This window comes from Tachyglossus aculeatus, chromosome 26 (assembly GCF_015852505.1).
Source record: "Tachyglossus aculeatus isolate mTacAcu1 chromosome 26, mTacAcu1.pri, whole genome shotgun sequence".
Lineage (NCBI taxonomy): Eukaryota > Metazoa > Chordata > Mammalia > Monotremata > Tachyglossidae > Tachyglossus > Tachyglossus aculeatus.
In genome coordinates this window covers 17,247,499-17,269,527 of record NC_052091.1, presented here as the reverse complement: position 1 = coordinate 17,269,527, position 22,029 = coordinate 17,247,499, and the positions used below count along the sequence as shown (strand labels likewise).

Sequence of the window (22,029 nt, the reverse complement as noted above, 5' to 3'; positions counted from 1 at the left end):
AAGGCAAAACACCCTCCTGCAAAAGGCCTTCATTTGGGGAACGTTTACTGGAAAACTGTACAAGAATCCCCTTTGATCCCTCTGATGGGCTTTGAACAATTAATCTTATTATGGCACAAACAATCGGTTAATGAATTGCAAACTTACCGACCCCACTCAAAGCAGTTAAGCGCTTGTTTTCAAAATAGTTTCCCTGGTTCAGTCAAAATAAATGGGTCTGAATTAGGGGTGGGAGCTCTGAATGTACAAATGCCCGGTTTCTGTAAAAATGTTTACTATTTTAAGTAAATATTTAAACTCTCAGAGTATGGGACGGGAAGGGTTTGTTGACTGGCATGCAGTTCCACGTCCTGCTTTTCTGTGTTCTCCGTCTCTTTGGCTTGGGAAAATTCCGCCAACTAGGGCGGGCCTATCCTTGTCCATGTGCCATAAACACCAGTGCCCCATGACCCTTCCTGCTGTGGCTCGCCAACGACTGTCTGGAAGCAGCCTGACCACCATGGTTCCCCAGGAGTTAGAAGAATAATAATTATTATTGCTATGACATTTGTTAAGCGCTTACTCTGTGCCAGGCACTGTACTAAGCGCTGGGGGGACAGGGACTGTTTCCACTCCGATTTGCTGGTATCCACCCCAGCGTTCAGGTACATAGTAAGCGCGTAACAAATACCACAATTCTTATTATTAAGATGCCACATCAGGCCACATTTTGGCTTGAGAACTTCATCCTGAGGGGAAGAGGCAGGGGCATGGCGTAATAGCGCACGGGCCTCGGAGTCAGAAGGCCATGGGTTCTAATCTCACTCTGCTACTTGTCTGGTGTGTGGCCTTGGGCAAGTCACTTCACTCCTCTGTGCCTCAGTTACCTATCTGAAAAATGGGGAATAATACCATGAGCCCTAAGTGGGATAGGGACTGTATCCAACCTGATTTGCTTGTATCCACCCCAGTGCTTAGTACAGTGCCTGGCACAGAGTAAGCGCTTAACAAATATAATAATAATAATAATAATAATAATACAAGCAAATCAGACTAAACCCCTCCTTTCCTCTTCTCCCACTCCCTTCTGCGTCACCATGACTCGCTCCCGTTGTTCTTCCCCCCTCCCAGCCCCAAACCGCTTATGTCTGTATCTGTCGTTTGTTTATTTCTATTAATGTCTGTCTCCCACCTCTAAGACTCTTAAAGGCAGGGAATATATCTGTTTGTTGTTGTATTGTACTCTCCCAAGCGCTTAGTACAGTGCTGTACACATAGTAAATGTTCAATAAGTATGATTGAATGAATATACTCTCCCTAATGTGAAGTACAGTGTTCTGCACACAGTAAGAACTCACTAAATTCCATTGATTGATTGGGTGGCAGTTAGGAAGCTGTTTGCTGATTTCAGTCCAAGTTTGTGGTGGTTATTCCAGCAGGAGACTCAACCAATCAATTAATGGTATTTATTGAGCTCTTACTATGTGCAGAGCTCTGTACTATGCTCTTAGGAGAGTACAGTGCAACAGAATTAGCAGACACATTCCCCACCCATAATGAGCTTACAGTGTAGAGGGGAGACAGACAATATGAATAAATCATTTCTAATATGTGATTCAAAGGTATAAATGCTGTGGGGCTGAGCGTGACTAGTAAATGTCCAAAGGTCAATGCAGAAGAGAGAATGAGCGAGGGAAAGAGAGCTTAATCAGGAAGGTCTCCTGGAGGAGATGGGACCTTAGACATTCTCAAAGTGAGAAGCAGGAGAATGGGAAGTCTCCTTCCAAGCCAGGAATACTGGAGATTTTTTAAATATTTACTATGGCATTTTTTAAGCGCTTACTATGCACAGGCACTGTACTAAGTACTGGGGTTGGATAAAAGCAAATCAGGCTGGACACAGGTGGGGATCCCAGTCTTCACCCCCTTTTACAGATTAGGTAACTGAGGCACAGAGAAGTGAAATAACTGTCCAAGGGCACATAGCAGATATGTGGCGGATTTAGGATTAGAACCCGTGACCTTCTAAATCCCAGACCTGTGTTTTATCCCCTCCACCATGCTTGCCTTTCTATTGCTGAGTTACAGCAGATCAAGGACGCAGTCCCTTCTCCTTTCTTCTCAAGTAGAAACCTGCAGGGGCAGGATGGGCCTGAAATACAGCTGTCGCCCCCACTGAAGTCCATCAGAATGTCTCTCTACTCTCCGTTTCCTGGGGCAGTGTGTGGTGAAATGGGTCCCGTCATGGATAATTAAAATCTGCTTAAGATCAAAGAGATCTGCGCTTGCCAAGAGCTTTAGCTTCCTTCTCCTCCCAGCCTTTTCCTGGTGCAGTGGATTCCCAACCCAGTGGTTTCCTCTGCCCACCGGCCGCTGGGCGTCCAGTGATGGTTGAAATAAATAAGCAGCAGCTGGCCAGGAGAAAGAGGCAGAAGAGCAACGCCTGAATATAAAAATAATCGTGGCATTTGTTAAGCGCTTACTATGTGCAAAGCGCTGGGGAGGATGCAAGATGATCAGATTGTCCCCCGTGGGGCTCACAGTCTTCATCCCCATTTTCCAGATGAGGTAATTGAGGCCCATAGAAGTGAAGTGACTTGCCCAAAGTCACCCAGCTGACAATTGACGGAGCCGGGATTTGAACCCATGACCTCTGGCTCCCAAGCCCGGGCTCTTTCCATTGAGCCATGCTGCTTCCCACAATATCACACACATGCCCACCCACACAAAATTAATCAATCAGTTGTATTTATTGAGCACTTACTGTGTTCAGAGCACTGTACTAAGCGCTTGGGAGAGTACAATAGAACAATAGAACAGAGTTTGTAGACGTGTTCCCTGCCCACAACACACACACACACACACATACAAAATTAATCAATCAGTTGTATTTAAGGAGCGTTTGTGGTGTGCAGAGCACTGAACTAAATTCCAACTTGTACTTCCCAAGCTCTGAGTACAGTGCTCTGCACACAGTAAGTGCTCAATAAATATGATTGAATGAGTGAATGAAATACTTTAGAGAGTACAATATAACAATCTAACAGAGTTGGTAGGCACATTCCCTGCCACAGCACACACAAACAATTAATCGATCAATCAATTGTATTTATGGAGCACTTACTGTGTGCAGAGCACTGTACTAAATACTTGAGAGTACAATATAACAATATAACAGATTTGGTAGACATGTTCCCTGCTGCAATACACACACACACACACACACACACACACACACACACACACACAAAATTAATCAATCAGTTAATTGTATTTATTGAGTGCTTACTGTGTACATAGCACTGCACTAGGCACTTGGGAGAGTAGAATATATCAAAATAACAGAATTGGTAGACACGTTCTCTACCCAAAATGCCGACAAACCCACACATAAAAAATTAATCATATTTATTAAGTTCTTACTGTGTGCAGAGTACTGTATTAAGGGCTTGGGAGAGTAGAATATAACAATATAACAGAGTTGGTAGTCATATTCCCTGCCCGCAACACAAAAGCAGCATGGCATAGTGCATCGATCCCGGGCCTGGGAATCAGAAGGTCATGGATTCTAACTGTGGCTCCGCCACTTGTCTGCTGTGTTACCTTGGGCAAGCCACTTTGCTTCTCTGTGCCTTCGTTACCTCATCTGCAAAGTGGGGATTGAGACTGTGAGCCCCATGTGGGATAAGGACTGTGTCCAACCCAATTTGCTTATATTATAGGGGAAGCAGTGTGGCTCAGTGGAAAGAGCACGGGCTTTGGAGTCAGAGGTCGTGGGTTCAAATCCCGGCTCCGCCACTTGTCAGCTGTGTGATGTTGGGCAAGTCACTTCACTTCTCTGGGCCTCAGTTCCCTCATCTGTAAAATGGGGATGAAGACTGTGATCCCCTCGTGGGACAACCTGATTACCTTGTACCTACCCCAGCTCTTAAAACAGTGCTTTGTACATAGTAAGCGCTTAACAAATACCAACATTATTATTATTATTATTATCATTATTATATCCACCACAGTGGTTAGTACAGTATCTGGTACATAGTAAGTGCTTAACAAATACCACAATAATAATAATAATCATGATCATTATTATTAGACACACATACACACCACCCTCCCAGCCCCATCCCTTCTCCATCTCCCAAAGAGTTGAGATTTAGCCCGATTGTGTTTGTCAGGGATGACCCGATGAACCAGTGCCAGGCCGGTGGCCCGGCCCCTCCCAGAACAGGAGCGGTGGGTGATGTTGAGGTCGCTGTTTGTTTCAGGTATGACCATCCCTGAAGAGGACACAGATGTAGGACAAGGCAGTAAATATTGCCTCGTGGCGATCGGGAGACTTCAGGTAAGAGCCAGTCATTCACTCTTTCCTCTCAGGGCCGGCTCCAGGAGGTGAGGGAGGTGCTCCCTCAAAGCGGTTCGTTCATTCAGTAGTATTTATTGAGTGTTTACCATGTGCAGAGCACTATAGTAAGCACTTGAGAGAGTACACTACTCGTTCGTTCATTCAGTTGTATTTATTGAGCACTCACTGTTTGCAGGGCACTGTCCTAAGCTCTTGGGAGAGTACAATATTGTGGTATTCGTTAAGCACTTACTATGTACCAGGCACTGTACTAAGCTCTGTGGTGGAGAGGTAGATACAAGATAATTTATTTTGTTAATAATGTGCATTTAGCTTTAATTCTATTTATTCTGACAACTTGACACCTGTCCACATGGTTTGTTTTGTTGTCTGCCTCCCCCTTCTAGACTGTGAGCCTGTTGTTGGGTAGGGACCGTCTCTATATGTCACCAGCTCGTACTTCCCAAGTGCTTAGTACAGTGCTCTGCACACAGTAAGCACTCAATAAATACGATTGAATGAATGAATGAATGAATGACACAGTCCATGTCCCACATGGGGCTCACAGTCTTAATCCTCATTTTACAGGTGAGGTAACTGAGGCACAGAGAAGTAAAGGGACTTGCCCAAGGCACACAGCAGATTGGTGGCGGAGCCGGGATTAGAACGCATGACCTTCTGGCTCCCAGGCCCAAGCCCTTTCAACTACACCATGCTGCTTCCCATATTCATTCATTCATTCAGTGGTATTTATTGAGCGCATACTGTAATAATAATGATGGCATTTATTAAGCGCTTACTATGTGCAAAGCACTGTTCTAAGCACTGGGGAGGTTACAAGGTGATCAGGTTGTCCCCCGGGGGGCTCACGGTCTTAATCCCCATTTTACAGATGAGGGAACTGAGGCCCAGAGAAGTGAAGTGACTTGCCCAAAGTCACACAGCTGAGAAGTGGCGGAGCTGGGATTTGAACCCATGACCTCTGACTCCAAAGTCCCGGCTCTTTCCACTGAGCCACGCTGCTTCTAGTGAAGAGCACTGTACTAAGCACTTGGGAGAGTTCAACATTCATTCATTTGTACTTATTGAGCCCTTACTGTGTGCAGAGCACTTGAAAAGTAAAACACAACAATAAACGGTCACATTCCCTGCCCACAACAAGCTTACAGTCCTAGAGGGGGAGACAGACATTAATAGAAATAAATCAATTACAGATAGGTACATAAGTGCTGTGGGGCTGGGAGAGGGGGACGGATAAAGGGAGCAAGTCAACGCCAGAGGGGTGTGGGAGAAGAGGAAAGGAGGGCTTAGTCTGGGAAGGCCTCTTGGAGGAGATGGGCCTTCAATAAGGCTTTGAAGCCGGGGAGAGAGTCATTGTCTGTCAGATATGAGGAGAGAGGACCTTCCAGGACAAAGGCAGGAAATGTGTGAGAGATAGGTGGTGAGATAGGCGAGATTGAGGTACAGTGAAAAAGGGGGACCCTAGAAAGGCTGCAGTTCAGGATTTGAAAGTGGGCGTCCAAGTGAAAAGCAGCATCTCTGCAAAAAGAGACTAGGAAAAGCAATATTGGTGGCTCAGTAGTGAGGGTTTAGGGGAAGACTACGATTCCCACAGAGAAACGCTCTTAAAATTCCCTCTAAACTCTCTCAATTTTCACCACTCCCTACATTCGAAATACTCAAAATTTGCACCCGCTCAAGCTGTGAGTCCCAAGCTGGAGAGATGTGATCAGGTTCTAACTAACCCAGTGCTTAACACGGTGCTTAGCACATAGTAAGTACTTAACCTCGGTTACCTCATCTGCAAAATGTAGATCAAGACTGTGAGTCCCATGGGGGACAGGGACTGCGTCCAACCCTATTTGCTTAGAACCACCCCACCGCTTAGTACAGTTCCTGGCACACAGTAAGTGCTTAACAAATACTACTACAATTATTATTATTATTATTGTTATGTTATTATCATTATTATTCAGGGGGTTGGGCAGATTTATGACATCATACGGAATGGGAGGGTAGGGCAAATCTTTTCCTGACTCTGAAGCCAACCTTCTCCCTCCTCCCTTTCATTCATTTATTCAATCATACTTATCGAACGCACACTGTGTGCAAAGCACTGTACTAAGCACTTGGGAGCTTGTATTGTTGTACAACAATAAATAGACACATTCCCTGCCCATAAAGATGGTCAGTTCTACTCTTGGCTGGTGGTTTAATTCCGATGCCTGTGATTCAGAACCACAGCATGTCAATGTCAAGTCGCCCATTTTTTTGACAGAGAAACTGAATCAACAGATTGAGTGGCTTCCCATAAATTGTCCAGACAGTTGAGATCACAGCCAGGGTTTCGTTTCAAGGATCCTGGTTGCACTTCTTCCCCTGTCAACTCCTCTTTAAGCAGAAGGCAAGAGCCCCAGAGAGGGGATTTTGTCCCAAGAGAGCAAAAGAGTGGTTGTTACAAGCCAACTGACCAGAAATGATTCACTTTCCTGTCTTAAGACAGCAGCATGTGGAAGCAATATGACATAGTGGCTACAGCAAGGGCCCAGAAGTCAGAACGTCATGGGTTCTAATGCCGGCTCTGCCACTAGTCTGCTGTGTGACCTTGAGCAAGTCACTTCACTTCTCTGGGCCTCAGTTACCTCATCTGTAAAATGAGGATTAAGACTGTGAGCCTCGGGTGGGACAGGGACTGTTTCCAACCTGATTACCTTGTGTAACACTCTACCCCAGTGTTTAGAACAGTGCCTGGCACATAGTAAGTGCTTAACAAATACCATCATTATTTATTATTATTATTAAGTGACAAAGCCAGGATTAGAACTCAGGTCCTTCCGACTCCCAAGCCCGGGCTGTTTCCACTTATTAAGAGCTTACTGTGTTCAGAGGACCATACTAAGCTCTTGGGAGAGTACAGTACAAAGGAGTTAACAAGCACTTTCTCTGCCCATGAGGAGCTTGGTTAAACACCACGATGGGAAGGAAATTGCAAACTAGTGAGACCTACCTGGAGTCTGCTTAATGGACTCTGGGGCCAGAGATTCCCATGGCCAGAAGCCCACCGTTGCCCCTCCAGCAACTAATCTGGGCTCTAGAATCAACCCCGAAATTCCTAGGATATATGAGGGTGGAAGGACAGAGTTGGAAAATGGACACTGTGATGTCAGGGCTCCCAGGAACGGCTTGGAGTTGGGGCTTTGAGTTTGTGCCCTAAAGACACTGTGGTATTTGTTAAACACTTACTCTGTGCCAAGCACTGTGTATAAACAAGATAATCAGGTTAGATATAGTCCCTGTCCTATTTGGGACTCATCAGCCTAAGGGGAGGGAGAAGAGATAGGTAATCCTCATTTTGCAGATAAGGAAACTGAGGCACAGAGAATAATAATAGTAATAATGGTACTTGTTAAGCACTTATTATGTGCCAAGTACTGTTCTAAACTAGTCAGATTGGACACAGTCCTTGTCCCATGTGGGATTCACACACTGCTCCTCATTTTTTTTGTCTTATGCCGTCGAGTCGTGTCCAACCCGTAGTGATGCCATGGACACATCTCTTCCAGAATGCCCCACCTCCATCTGCAATCATTTTGGTAGTGGATCCATAGGGTTTTCTTGGTAAAAATATGGGAGTGGTTTACCATTGCCTCCTTCCGTGTAGTAAACTTTAGTCCCCACTCTCTACTCCCTCCCATGCCGCTGCTGCCCAGCGCAAGGGAGTTTTGACTTGTAGCAGATTGCCTTCCGCTCGCTAGTAACTGACCAAGCTGGGAATGGAATGGGTAGGCCTCTGCTTGACTCTCCCTCCCATAGTCAAGGCAGGTAGACAACTGGAAACTCTCCAGGTGTGACCGTGAGAGGGAGATCCGCATTTTACAGATGAGGTAACTGAGGCCAGCGAAGTGAAGTAACTTGCCCAAGGTCACATAGCAGACAAGGAGCAGAACTGTAATTTGAACCCGGGTCCTTCTGACTCTCAGGCCTGTAGTTTATCCACTAAGCCACACTTGTCCAAGATCACACAACATGTGTCTGTCATATTGTTTTATTGTATTCTCCCAAGCACACAGTGAGTGCTCAACAAATATGATTGATTCATTGATTGGTTGGCGGAACTAAGATTAAAACCCAGGTCTCCTGTTTCCCAGGAGTTTGCTCTTTCCAGGAGGGGTCTCTTATCTACTAATCCCGACTCCACCACGTGTCAGCTGTGTGACTTTGGGCAAGTCACTTCACTTCTCTGTGCCCCAGTTCCTTCATCTGTAAAATGGGGGTTAAGACTGTGAGCCCCACATGGGACAACCTGATCACTTTGTATCCCCCCAGTGCTTAGAACAGTGCTTTGCACATAGTAAGTGCTTAACAAATACCACTATTTATTTATTTATTTATTTATTTATTTATTTATTTATTTATTTATTTATATCAATGTCTGTCTCCCCCTCTAGACTATGAGCTCATTGTGGGCAGGAATGTGTCTATTTGTTGTTATAATGTACTTTCCTAAGTGCTTAATAAACTGCTTTTCACACAGTGCTCAATAAATACAACTGAATGACTGGACACCACTATCATTCGTGTCACAGAAATTTCACAGCCTCGGTGCCATCTTTGTCCCTTTTCTGTCTTTCAAAAAAGTCCTCTTTTTTTTTTTAATGGTATTTGATAACTCACTCCTGCCTTGTCACTGAGAAAATCATCTCTTCCCCTTCTCCTCTCTCTTTCCTCCCAACGCTTCCACCATTCCCGGATGGGTCAGGTGACGAGCTCTCCGGTGTGCCTGGACATGAACAGCCTGTCCGTCCCCACCGAGTTCTTGTCGCGACACAACTCTGACGGAGTCGTCACATTCGTGGACCCCAGATGCATCAGCGTGATTGGCTACCAGCCGCAGGTCAGTCGGGTTTGTAGCCAGGACCGACGTGGGGATTTGGAGCGTTTCCGAGTTGACTGTGGAGAGAGATTGGGACAACTGGTTGTGGGAAGATGAGTTCGGGGGAGGGTACCGCTCTGGAGGGGCTTCCGGACTCTTAGCAGTGTCAGGGTGAGCAAAATATATCAACATCATCTGTAAAGTGGGGATTATGACTGTGAGCCCCATGTGGGACAACCTGATTACCTTGTATCTACCCCAGCGCTTGGAACAGTGCTTGACACATTGTAAGTGCTTAAGAAATACCATTACTATTATCAATATCATCAGTATTATTATTATTAAAAGGCAGGGGTAATACTCCTCTGGGAGTTAAAACCTAGAGAAGCCAATTCTAACCATGTTAGTGAATTTGCCCAGGCCAGCCCTGTAGCATAGGCAGAGAAAGAACATGGTTCATTCACCTGTATATATGTTTGTACAGATTTATTACTCTACTTATTTTACTTGTACATATTTACTATTCTACTTATTTTGTTAATGATGTGCATTTAGCTTTAATTCTTTTTGTTCTGATCAATCAATCAATCAATCAATCACATTTATTGAGCGCTTACTGTGTGCAGAGCACTGTACTAAGCGCTTGGGAAGTACAAGTTGGCAACAGAGACAGTCCCTACTCAACAGTGGGCTCACAGTCTAGAAGGGGGAGACAGAGAACAAAACCAAACATATTAACAAAATAAAATAAATAGAATAGATATGTAAGCACTCTGGTAGGTACCGGGAATCAGATTGGGCACAGCCCTGTCTAATATAGGGCTCACGGTCTTAATCCCCATTTTACAGATGAGGTGACGAGGCACAGAGAAGTTAAGTGACTTGCTCAAGATCACACAGCAGACAAGTGGCGGAGAGGGAATTAGAACCCAGGTCCTCCGTTCCCAGGCCCGTGCTCTATCCACTGAGCAGCAATACTTCTTTACATGGGGCACCCACTTCTACAAAACTGGCTCTGACTGAGACCCCAAGGCTGAGTCCCATGTAGGACAGGGACCGTGTCCTATCTGTTTATCTTATAGCTAACCCCAGCACTTAATAGAGTGCTTGGCGCATAATAAGCGCTTAACAAATAACACAATTATTATTCAGACCCCAGATGGGGGTCCCTCAGGACTATGATGACTTGACACCTGTCCACATGTTATGTTTTGTTGTCTATCTCCCCCTTCTAGACTGTGAGCCCGTTGTTGGGTAGGGATCGTCTCTATATGTTGCCAACTTGTACTTCCCCAGCGCTTAGTACAGTGCTCTGCACACAGTAAGCGCTCAATAAATACGATTGAATGAATGAATGAATGAACGTCTCCAAACACGTCAGTCATTCACTCGTTTCCATTCTGCTGTTCAAGCTGGAGCCCTTGTTTCCCTGTGGCATCAGAGCCACCGAAACATTTCCACATTGCCAAACATGTAATTTATTCACTGGTGTCCACTCTGAGGTCCCCGCTGAAGCCTGTATTTCCATGTGGGTTCTTCCTCTGGATGCAGATTTGGAGCTGTTTGTTAGAGTGCCAGACAAGAGATTTGCCCCAGACAACACCTGGGAAATGGGCTGGTACATTTTCACTTCCCCAAGGGATTTTTGTCTTTGAGAGCTGTTTCCCTGTAACTTCATTGGGTTCGATTGAGATTCTTTTCTGCCTCTGAGAGGTAAAGTCCTCTAAAGGTTTGATTCTAAAAATAACTTCTAGGAAAACGTTTTCTTAAAATAGTTTCCATTTGAGGTTGATCGTCCCTGTTTTTGTGTAGAACTGTTGTGCATTCTCCGGAAGGTTGTTTCCCTATCAAGCCATCAATCGGATTTAGTCAGTACAATAAAATTAATAGACTTGATTCCGACCCTCAAGGAATTTACAGTCCGGTGGATTTTTCAGATCTGGGCCCATTCCCATGAATACCACCAGAGAAGATGGTAAATGGGCTCCTAATTAGGAGTTTATGATAATAATAACAATTGTGGTATTTGTTAAGTGCTTACTATATACCGGGTACTCTACCAAATGCTGTGGTAGATATGGACAAGGAATGTGTCTGTCTATTGCTATATTGTACTCTCCTAAGTGCTTACTACAGTGCTTTGCACACAGTAAGCACTCAATAAATATAACTGAATGAATACAAGGTAATTGAGTTGGACACAGTCCCTGTCCCACATAGGGTTCACACTCTTAGTCCCCATGTTATAGATGAGGTAACTGAGGCACAGAGAAGTGAAGTGACTTGCCCAAGGTCACACAGCAAGCAAGTGATAGTCAGGATTAGAACCCAGGTCCTTCTAACTCCCAGGCTCTTCCTCTCTCCACTAGGCCATGCTGCTTTTATGCGCTATAGAAAGTTTAGTGGATTGAAAACAGTTCCACAGTTCAAGAATTAACTTTCATAAGTGGTATTTCCTTCATCTTTTTGATCAATTTATTCCTTTTTAATATTGATTGATATTTGCATCCCCCCCTCACCCCCAGCAGTTCATGGTATATTGGAGCACAGGCCTGCGAGTCATAAGGACATGGGTTCTAATCCCGGCTCTTCCACTTAATATTGATGGTATTTGTTAAGGGCCTAGTATGTGCCAAGCACTGTTCCACTTGTCTGCTGGGTGGCTTTGGGCAAGCCACTTCACTTCTCTGGGCCTCAGTTACCTCACCTGTAAAATGGGGATTGAGAATGTGAGCCCTGTGTGGGACGGGGACTGTGCCAATCCCAATTTTCTTGTATCCATCCCGCACTCAGTACAGTGCCTGACACAAAGTAAGCACTTAAATACCACAATTATCGTTATTATTATGCAGTGCTGAGTTCAGGCCTTGGAACTGCTGCTTGTTGCAACTAGAAAAGGATCGTGTCCAGAGAGCTCAGAGCAGGCCAGAGTTTCCCAAGCAGACTTGGGGAGGAGGTTTGAGCCCAAAGTACTTGGGAACAGACTCTGCCTGTGGCACAGCAATGAAATGGGAATTGTGGAATTCAACATTTCAAAAGACTTGTTTTGTCCCTAGGATCTTCTGGGAAAGGACATTCTGGAATTCTGCCATCCTGAAGATCAGAGCCATCTGAGAGAGAGTTTCCAGCAGGTAATACCCCAGAATTTCCCCACTGTTCCCCAAGAAGTTCTGTATGTTTTCCGTGAGGTCACTGAGGTTGTGATGACCTGTTCCGCCATCCCCTAAACTTGGAGGATGACATTGGTGAAGCCTCTAAGTGGTGCCTGAAATAATAATAATAATAATAATAATAATAATAATAATAATAATAATAATGACTTATTAAAGCACTTACTATATGTAAAGCACTGTTCTAAGTGCTGAGGGGGGATACAAGGTGATCGGGTTGTCCCACTGGGGGCTCACAGTCTTAATCCCCATTTTCCTGATGAGGTAACTGAGGACCAGAGAAGTGAAGTGACTTGCCCAAAGTCACACAGCTGACAAGTGGCAGAGTTGGGATTAGAACCCGTGACCTCTGGCTCCCAAGCCCGTGCTCTTTCCACTGAGCCACACCCTCTGAAAGCCGAGCTGAGCCAATCAGAGAGAAGGATTGGCAGTTTTGGACTCTCCCAAGCGCTTAGTACAGTGTTCTGTAAAAGTAACTCAATAAATATGATTGAATGAATGAGAAAGTGGAGGGGCAACTTGGGGGAAGAAGACCTTTCGCCATCTTAGAGGCAAGAGGTTAGTGAGCTACGCTTCTCTAATGCTAACCTTCTCGCTGAAACTCAATCTTGTCTATCTCGCCACTCACCTCTCACCCACGTCCTGCCTCTGGCCTGGAATGCCCTCCCTCTTCATATCCAGTAGACAATGACTCTCCCCACGTTCAAAGGCTTATCTCTTCGAAGAGACCTTCCCTAACTAAGCCCTCCTTCGCCCTCTCCCTTCTGCATCACCCTGATTTACTCCCTTTATTCACCCCCACCACAGCCCCACAGCGCTTATATACATATCTGAAATTTATTTATTATCTTAACGCCCTCTCCCTTCTGCATCACCCTGATTTACTCCCTTTATTCACCCCCTCCCCAGCCCCATGGCGCTTATATACATATCTGAAATTTATTTATTATCTAAACGCCCGTCTCCCCCTCTAGACTGGAAGCTCGTTGCGGGTAGGGATTGTGTCTGTTTATTGTTATATTGTACTCTCCCAAACGCTTAGTCAGTGCTTTGCACACAGTAAGCATTCAGTAAATAGAGTTGACTGACTGTGAACCTGGGAGAGCAGTACATGGGGAGAGTTCCTGCTGCGTCCTGGACGGACACAGGATGCGGGAAGGGATCGGAGGAGATCCCTGGAAGTTCGGAGTCCAGTGGCTCTGGAAGGGTGAGAACTGAGAGGGCAAGTAGTAGATCTAGGGAAAGGTGGTATGAACTGGATTTATTTTCATCTGTTACCTTGTTAAGAACTTGCCGAATAGTGTTGATGTCTCAGATGTCCTTGTCTGCCTGAAGTAGGGGCTGGGAGAGAAGTTCAAGATGCCCGAAACACATATGGACTGGGGAGCCAGAGGTACGACTTGGCGTAATGGATAGAGCATGGACCTGGCAGTTGGAAGGTCATGGGTTCTAATCCTGGCTCTAGCACTTGTCTGCTGTGTGACCTCAGACAAGTCACTTCACTTCTCTGGGCCTCAGTGACCTCATCTGCAAAATGGGGATTGAGACTGTGAGCCCCATGTGGGACAGGGACTGTATCCAACCCAATTTGCTTGTATCTGCACCAGCGCTTAGTGTAGTGCCTGGCATATAGCAAGCTCTTAACAAATTCATTCATTCATCATTCAATCATATTTATTGAGTGCTTACTTTGTGCAGAGCACTGTACTAAGCGCTTGGGAAGTACAAGTTGGCAACAATGCCGTTATTATTATTATTGTCATTATTACTACAGAAAGGAGCGCTTTTTCTGTGAGCTTTTGACAGCCAGCCCTGAGCGGGGAGTGGTAAGCTAACCTCCGAAGATTTCTAAGCATTCAAGGAGATGCCTGGGCTTCAGCCATAGTGTGGTGGCAATAATAATAATAATTATGAAGGTATTTGTTAAGCACTTACTAGGTGCCAGGCACTGTTCTAAGAGCTGGGGTAGATACAAGCTAATCAGGTTGGACACAGTCCCTGTCCCACGTGGGGCTCACACTCTTCATCCCCATTTTACAGATGAGGTGACTGAGGCCCAGAGAGGTAAAGTGTTTTGCCCAAAGTCACCCAGCAGACAAATGAGAGAGCTGGGATTAGAACTTGGATCCTTCTGTCTCCCAGTCCCGGGCACTATTCATTAGGACATGTAAGTGTATAGAAGGGAGGAAGTGAGGATTTGGTTGGGGAAAGCCTCTTAGAGGAGAAGTGATTTTAAGAAGGGCTTTGAAGATGGGGAGAGTTGTGGATTGTCATTCATTCATTCAATCATATTTATTGAGCGCTTACTGTGTGCACTTAGTACTGTGTACTAAGCTCTTGGGAAAGTACAATACAACATTAAACAGTGAGCTTACAGTCTAGACAGGGAGAGACAGGTGTCAATCCAAATAAATAAAATTACAGATATGTACGTAAGTGCAGTGGGGCTGGGAGTGGGGAAGAGCAAAGAGAGTAAGTCAGGGAGACACAGAAGGGAGTGGGAGATGAGGAAAAGTGGGGCTTAGTCTGGGAAGGCTTCTTGGAGGAGATGGGCCTTCTGTAAGGCTTTGAAGGCCAGGGAGAGTCATTGCCTGTTGGATTTGAGGAGGAAGGGTGATTCTAGGCCAGAGGTAGGACGTGGGCAGAGGTCGGAGGCGGGATGGACAAGTAGGGGAGGTGAGTAGGTTGGTGTAAGATGAGCAAAGTGTTCAGGCTGGGTTCTAATAGGAGATTAACGAGGTAAGGTAGGATTGAGGGCTTTACAGTGGACGGTGAGGAGTTTCCATTTGCAACAGAGGATAATAATAATAATAGTAGCACTTGTTAAGCTCTTACTATATACGAGGCACTGTGATAAACACCAGGGTGAATACAAGGAAATCGGGTAAGACAAGGTCCCTGTCCCATATGGGGCTCACAGTCTTAGTCCCCATTTTACAGATGAGGTGAGTGAGGTGCAGAGAAGTGACTTGTCCAAGGTCACACAGAAGACACGTGGCGGAACCGGGGTTAGAACCCAGGACCTTCTGACTCCCGAGCCTGTGCTGTATCCACTAAGGCCAACCTTTGGAAGTTCTTGAGTGGAGAGCTAAGGACTGAAAGAATGTCCTGGACAATAGAAGAAATATGGATTGGAGAGGGAAAGACAAGGCAGGGGGTTCAGTGAGGAGCCTGATGCAGTAGTCGAGGAGGAAAATGAGAACTGCATGTATCACTGATTCAGCAGTCTGGATGCAGAAGAAGGGATGAATTCGGTGAAGGTCAAACTACAAGGTTTGGTGACAGACTGAATATGTGGGTTGAATGAGAGAGATAAATTGAGGATAATACCGTGGTCATGGGCTTGTGAGACAGATGGAGGTGTTGTCTACAGTGTTGGGAAAATCTGGAGGAGGACAGGGTTTAAGTGGAAAGATAAGGAGTTATGTTTTAGACAAGTTGTTTGATATTTGGGAATCAGCGGGGCCGACAAGTTAAGTTTGATATTTGGGAATCAGCGTGGCCTAGTGGTAAGAGCACGGACTTGGGAGTCAGAGGACTTGGGTTCTAATCCTGGCTCCGCCACTTGTCTGCTGTGTGACCTTAGGCAAGTCATGTCACTTCTCTGTGCCTCAGTTACCTCGTCCGTAAAATGGGGAATAAGAGTGTGAGCTCCACGTAGGACAGGGACTGTGTCCAACCTGATTACCTTGCATCTACCCTAGTGCTTAGAATGGTGCTTGGCACATAGTAAAGTTCTTAACAAATACCATTATTATTGTTATTATTAGACAAGAGGAAGTGCAAGACTGCAGAAAAAGAGAGAGGTCAGGGCTGGAGTGGTAGATTTGGGAATCATCCTCATGAAGATGGTAGTTGAGGCATTGGAAGCAAATGAGTTTTCCAAGGGAGTGGGTGTTGCGAGAAAATATAAGGGGACTTAGAACTGAGCCCTGAGGGACCCCTGCCACTCACAGAGGGTGGGAGGCAGAGGAGAAACACCCGAAAGGTATTGAGAAGGAACAGTCCAAGGCATAGGAGGAGAATCACGAGAAGACAATGTCAGTGACACTGACGTTAATAACTGTGGATTTGTTAGGCTCTTACTATGTGCCAGGCATTGTACCAAGCATTGGGGTAGGTACAAGGTAATTGGGTTGGACACGGTCTGTCCCATGTGGGGCTCACAGTCTCAATCCCCATTTTACAGATGAGGAAAGTGAGGCACAGAGAGGTGAAGTAACTTGCCCAAGGCACACAGCGGACAAGTGGTGGAGCTGGGATTAGAACCCGTGACCTTCTGACTCCCAAACCCAGGCTCTAATAATAAATTCCCCTTCCCACAGCACTTGTATATATATTTGTACAGATTTATTACTCTAATTTACTTGTACATATTTGCTATTCTATTTATTTTGTTGACGATGTGCATATAGCTTTAATTCTATTTGTTCTGATGATTTTGACACCTGTCTACATGTTTTGTTTTGTAGTCTGTCCCTTCTAGACTGTGAGCCCGTTGTTGGGTAGGGACCGTCTCTATATGTTGCTGACTTGTACTTCCCAAGTGCTTAGTACAGTGCGCTGTACACAGTAAGTGCTCAATAAATACAATTGAATGAATGAATTAATAAGAATAATTATAGTATTTGTTAAGTGCTTACTATGTACCAAGCACTGTTCTAAGTGCTGGGGTAGATACAAGGTAATTGGGTTGTCCCACGTGGGGCTCACAGTCTTAATCCCCATTTTACAGATGCGGAAATTGAGGTACTGAGAAGTTAAGTACCTTGCCCAAGGTCACACAGCAGACAAATGGCTGAGGCGGAATTAGAACCCACATCCTCTGACTTCCAAGCCCGGGCTCCTTCCACTAAGCCACACTGCTTCTCAATTCATTTCTTCTCTATCCACTAATAATAATGATGATGGTATTTGTTAAGCGCTTACTATGTGCAAAGCACTGTTCTAAGCACTAGCCCATGTGGGCAGGGAATGTGTTTTTTGACCGTGTTGTATTGTACTCACTCAAGTACTTAGCACAGTGCTCTGCATACGGTTAGTGCTCAGTAAATACAATTGAGTGATCATTGGTTGATTACAGGAGTACCCACCCCATTAATGTAAACAGCATGTGTTTCTTGAAATTGTGGCTTGTGGCATAGAGATGTTTTTCCCATTTGGTTTTCATGTTTTCAATTAAGATCTCTCCCAGAAGCTCTGGGAAAAGTAGTATGAAATTCATTGCTGTACTTTATACTTTAAGCTATTAATCTTGATTAAAGTAATGCAAAGCACATCACAATTTTAAATAAATGAGGAGTTGTAATATGATGGTGAGTATTTGCAGGAAATTGCAGAAGTAGAATTTGGTTCCGCTGACTTTAGGGGTGGTTTTTCAATTTCAGTGAAAGACTTATCCAATTAAGTTTGAACAGCTGCCTTCTTTTCTTCATGAAACACCTTGTAGCAGGCAAATTCCTTTTTTTTTTATGGCATTTGTTAAACACTTACTCTGAGCCAGGCACTGAACTAAGCATTTCTCTCCATTAGAGCAGTGATCACATTTATAAATTCACCTGCTTTCTTGAAAACTGATGGAAGGGTTTTTCAATCCCCCAATTTTAACTGGTAACAGGGAGACTTCAGCTTCTCCTTTATCTGTTTTGGCACCTTGCATGGATGCGTTGGATGGGCAGGGTTTGATGAGATCTTCTGTGGACAAAGTCCCTCTGAATAATAATAATAATAATGATGGCATTTATTAAGTGCTTACTGTGTGCAAAGCACTGTTCTAAGCGCTGGGGAGGATAAAAGGTGATCAGGTTGTCCCACGTGGGGCTCATAGTCTTAATCTCCATTTTACAGATGAGGTAACTGAGGCACAGAGAAGTTAAGTGATTTGCCCAAAGTCACACAGTTGACAAGTGGCGGAGCTGGGGTTTGAATGAGATGCAGTTCACTCATTCATATTCATTCATTCATTCAATTGTATTTACTGAGCGCTTACTGTGTGCAGAGCATTGTACTAAGCACTTGGGAAGTACAAGTTGGCGACATATAGAGACGGTCCCTACCCAACAACGGGCTCACGGTCTAGAAGATGGGCTCATATCTGCATCATCCATGACTGAATGAATTCACCTCCCCAGTCTAACAACTTCTTTGACTATCTGCTGATGGGCATTGAAAATCTGACACAAACTGGAGGAAACTAAAGGAAATGAGGGCTTAGGGAAGGCATCTTGGAGGAGATGTAATTTTAGGAGGGTTTTGAAGGTGGGGAGAATGGCGGATTGTTGGAGATGAAGGAGGCCTGAGGGAGGAGGTGGGGAAGGGGTCAGGGGTGGGATAGATGAGATCCAGCTAGAGAGAGTAGCTTGTCTTAGCGCATGGGCCCAGATTGTAGTCAAAGATCAGCGTGGTAAGGTAGGAGGTGGTGAGCTGATTGGTGCCTTTAAAACCTATGGTAAGGACTTTGATGCAGAGGTGGATGGGCAACCACTGGAGGTTTGTGAAGATCAGGAGATAGGGAATGAACAGCTTTTCAGAAAAATAATCCAGGTAACAGAGTGGAAGTTTGGACTGGAGAAGGGAGAGAGAGGAGGCAGGGAGGTCATCGAGGAGCCTGATGCAGTAGTCAAGGTGGGATAGGTTAAGTGTTTGGGTCAAGGGTAATAGCGGTTTGAATGAAGGGCAGATGCTACATATGTTATGGAGGTAGGCTAACAGGATTTAATGGCAGATTGAATGTGTGAGTTGAATGAGAGATGAATAGAGGGCAAAGTTTCCAAATTTCTCCAATGATGAAGCCAGTGTATTGAAAATAGGCATCCAAAAGCCACTCAGTGGGATGAATTCCAAATGTGATGGAAGAGACATGCTAGGAACTCTGTCTTATGCTGTCGAGTCACCTCCAACCCATAGCGACTTCATGGACATATCTCTCCAAGATGCCCCTCTCTGTATCTGCAATTGTTCTGGTAGTATATCCATAGAGGTTTCTTGGGAAAAATCTGAAAGTGGTTTACTATTGCCTCCGTTCACACAGCAAATTTGAGTTTCTGCTCTTGTCTCTCTCCCGTGCTGCTGCAGTCCAGCACAAGTGAGTTTTGGCTTGTAGCAGATGGCCAGTGGCTGGCAAATGGAAGGCAAAGCTAGGGATGGAATGGGTAGGCCTCTGCTCGACTCTCCCTCCCAGAGCCAAGCCTGGTAGATTTCTGGAAACTCTTCAGGTGTCCATCTTGAGAGGAGAAACTTTACTGCACTGAAATAGCCTTTTGGGGCAAGAAACCAATATTACCTCGACCACAAGAATAATAATAATAATTGTGCTATTTGTTAAGTGTTTACTGTGTGCCAGGCACTGAATTAAGCGCTGGGGTGGATGCAAACAAATCAGATTGGACACAGTCCCTGTCCCACACTCTGAATCCCCATTTTACAGATGAGGGAACTGAGGAATTGAGAAGTAAAGTGACATGCCCAAAGTCACACAACAAACACGTGGCGGAGCCAGGATTAGAACCCAGATCCTTGGGATTCCCAGGCCCGTGCTCCACCCATCAGGCCACACTGCTTCTCTACTGAGGTTCTCCCTAGGATTCTTTACCGGGCAGCCTTGAAGACTGTGGGTGGTTCCAGGAGAAAACACCAGGATTGGTTGGATGAAAAACCTTCTGAGATCAAAGAGCTTCTGGCAGCGAAACATACACTCTCTCAAGACCCCACAGATTCTCCCAAAACTGACAAAAGAGATATTTATTGAGTCCTTTGTCATGGAATACTCAACAAGCATAGATCAAGCTATGCTGTGTTGCTGAAAGGAGGTGCAGTGCTCTGCTGAAGATGTGCAAACCTTACAGACTGAAATCAAGCTGAGGATTTATCATCCCTAAGGAGTGAATATACAAGTGCTAAGCGCTTTGTACAGTGCTCTGCACACAGTAAGTGCTCAGTAAATACGATTGAATGAAATCCCCCACCACCCCAGAGCAATGCCAAAGACGCAGCATTTGTCACCAGTGAAGTCATTGTCAGTCAGTCAATTGTATTTATTGAGCAATTTTTAGTAATAATGATAATAATAATAGAAATGGTATTTGTGAAGTGCTTACTATGTGTCAAGTACTGTTCTAAGTGCTGGGGTAGAGTCAAGCTAATCGGGTTGAATAATAATAATAATAATGGCATTTGTTAAGCACTTACTATGTGCAAAGCACTGTTATAAGTGCTGTGGGGGGATACGAGGTTATCGGGTTGTCCCACCGGGGGCTCACCGTCTTCATCCCCATTTGACAGATGAGGTAACTGAGGCACAGAGAAGTTAAGTGACTTGCCCAAAGTCACCCAGCTGACAAGTGGCAGAGCCGAGATTTGAACCCATGACCTCGGACTCCAAAGCCCGTGCTCTTTCCATTGAGCCACGCTGCTTCAACACAGTTGAACACAGTCCTTGTCCCACGTAGGGCTCACGGCCTTAATCCCCATTTTACAGTTGAGGGAACTGAGGCCCAGAGAAGTGAAGTGACTTGCCCAAGGTCCCGGATCGGTCATGTGGTGGAGCTGGGATTAGAATCTAGGCCACGCTGCGCTGTACTAAGCACTTGGGAGAGTACAATAGAACAATATAGCAGACACATTCCTGCCCACAACTAGCTTACAGCCTTGAGCGGGAGACAGACATTAATAGAAATAAATAAATTACAGATAAAGAGTCAGAGGACATGGGTTCCAATCTCTATGCTTGACCAGGAATCAGCATCACAAACAGAATCGACAACTGTCATTGATTTCTATCACCTGGGTTCTTTGTGGTTAGGCAAAGAAGTAAAATAAACCAAACCAAGAGGCTACAATGTACTGTGGAAGACTGAAAGATAGCATGGCATCAGTACGGCATAAGAAAGACATGGAACAGTGCAAAGATAGGCAAAGAAGTAAAATATACCAAACCAAGAGGCTACAATGTACTGTGGAAGACTGAAAGATAGCGTGGCATCAATACGGCATAAGAAAGACATGGAACAGTGCCCAGCACTTAGAACAGTGCTTTGCACATAGTAAGCGCTTAACAAATACCATTATTATTATTATTATTATAGAACGCCATAGAGAAATTCATTCATTCATTCAATCGTATTTATTGAGCTCTTACTGTGTGCAGAGCACTGTACTAAGCGCTTGGGAAGTACAAGTTGGCAATATATAGAGACAATCCCTACCCAACAGCGGGTTCACAGTCCAGAAGGGGGAGACAGACAACAAAACAAAACATTAACAAAATAAAATAAATAGAATAAATATGTACAAGTAAAATAAATAAATAGAGTAATAAATATGTACAATCAATCAATCGTATTTATTGAGTGCTTACTGTGTGCAGAGCACTGTATTAAGCGCTTGGGAAGTACAAGTTGGCAACATATAGAGACAGTCCCTACCCAACAGTGGGCTCACAGTCTAGAAGGGGGAGACAGACAACAAAACAAAACATAGTAACTGAATAAAATAAATAGAATAAATATGTACAAGTAAAATAGAGTAATAAATAAGTACAAACATATATACATATATACAGGTGCTGTGGGGAAGGGAAGGAGGTAAGGTGGGGGGGATGGAGGGGGGAAGGGGGAAAGGAAGGAGGGGGCTCAGTCTGGGAAGGCCTCCTGGAGGAGGTAAGCTCT

At 44.9% G+C, this 22,029-nt stretch overlaps 1 protein-coding gene across 2 annotated transcripts in view; it reads left to right on the top strand.

Moving 5' to 3' along the window:
- The window catches only part of ARNT2 (aryl hydrocarbon receptor nuclear translocator 2), a 202,591-nt gene that overhangs the window by 137,841 nt on the left and 42,721 nt on the right, over positions 1-22,029 (top strand). For both annotated transcript variants that reach the window (XM_038767479.1, XM_038767478.1), the window contains exons 9-11: positions 4,245-4,321; positions 9,081-9,215; positions 12,251-12,325. In XM_038767479.1, coding sequence (XP_038623407.1) covers positions 4,245-4,321; positions 9,081-9,215; positions 12,251-12,325 — 287 coding nt within the window. The remainder of the gene's footprint in view (positions 1-4,244; positions 4,322-9,080; positions 9,216-12,250; positions 12,326-22,029) is intronic.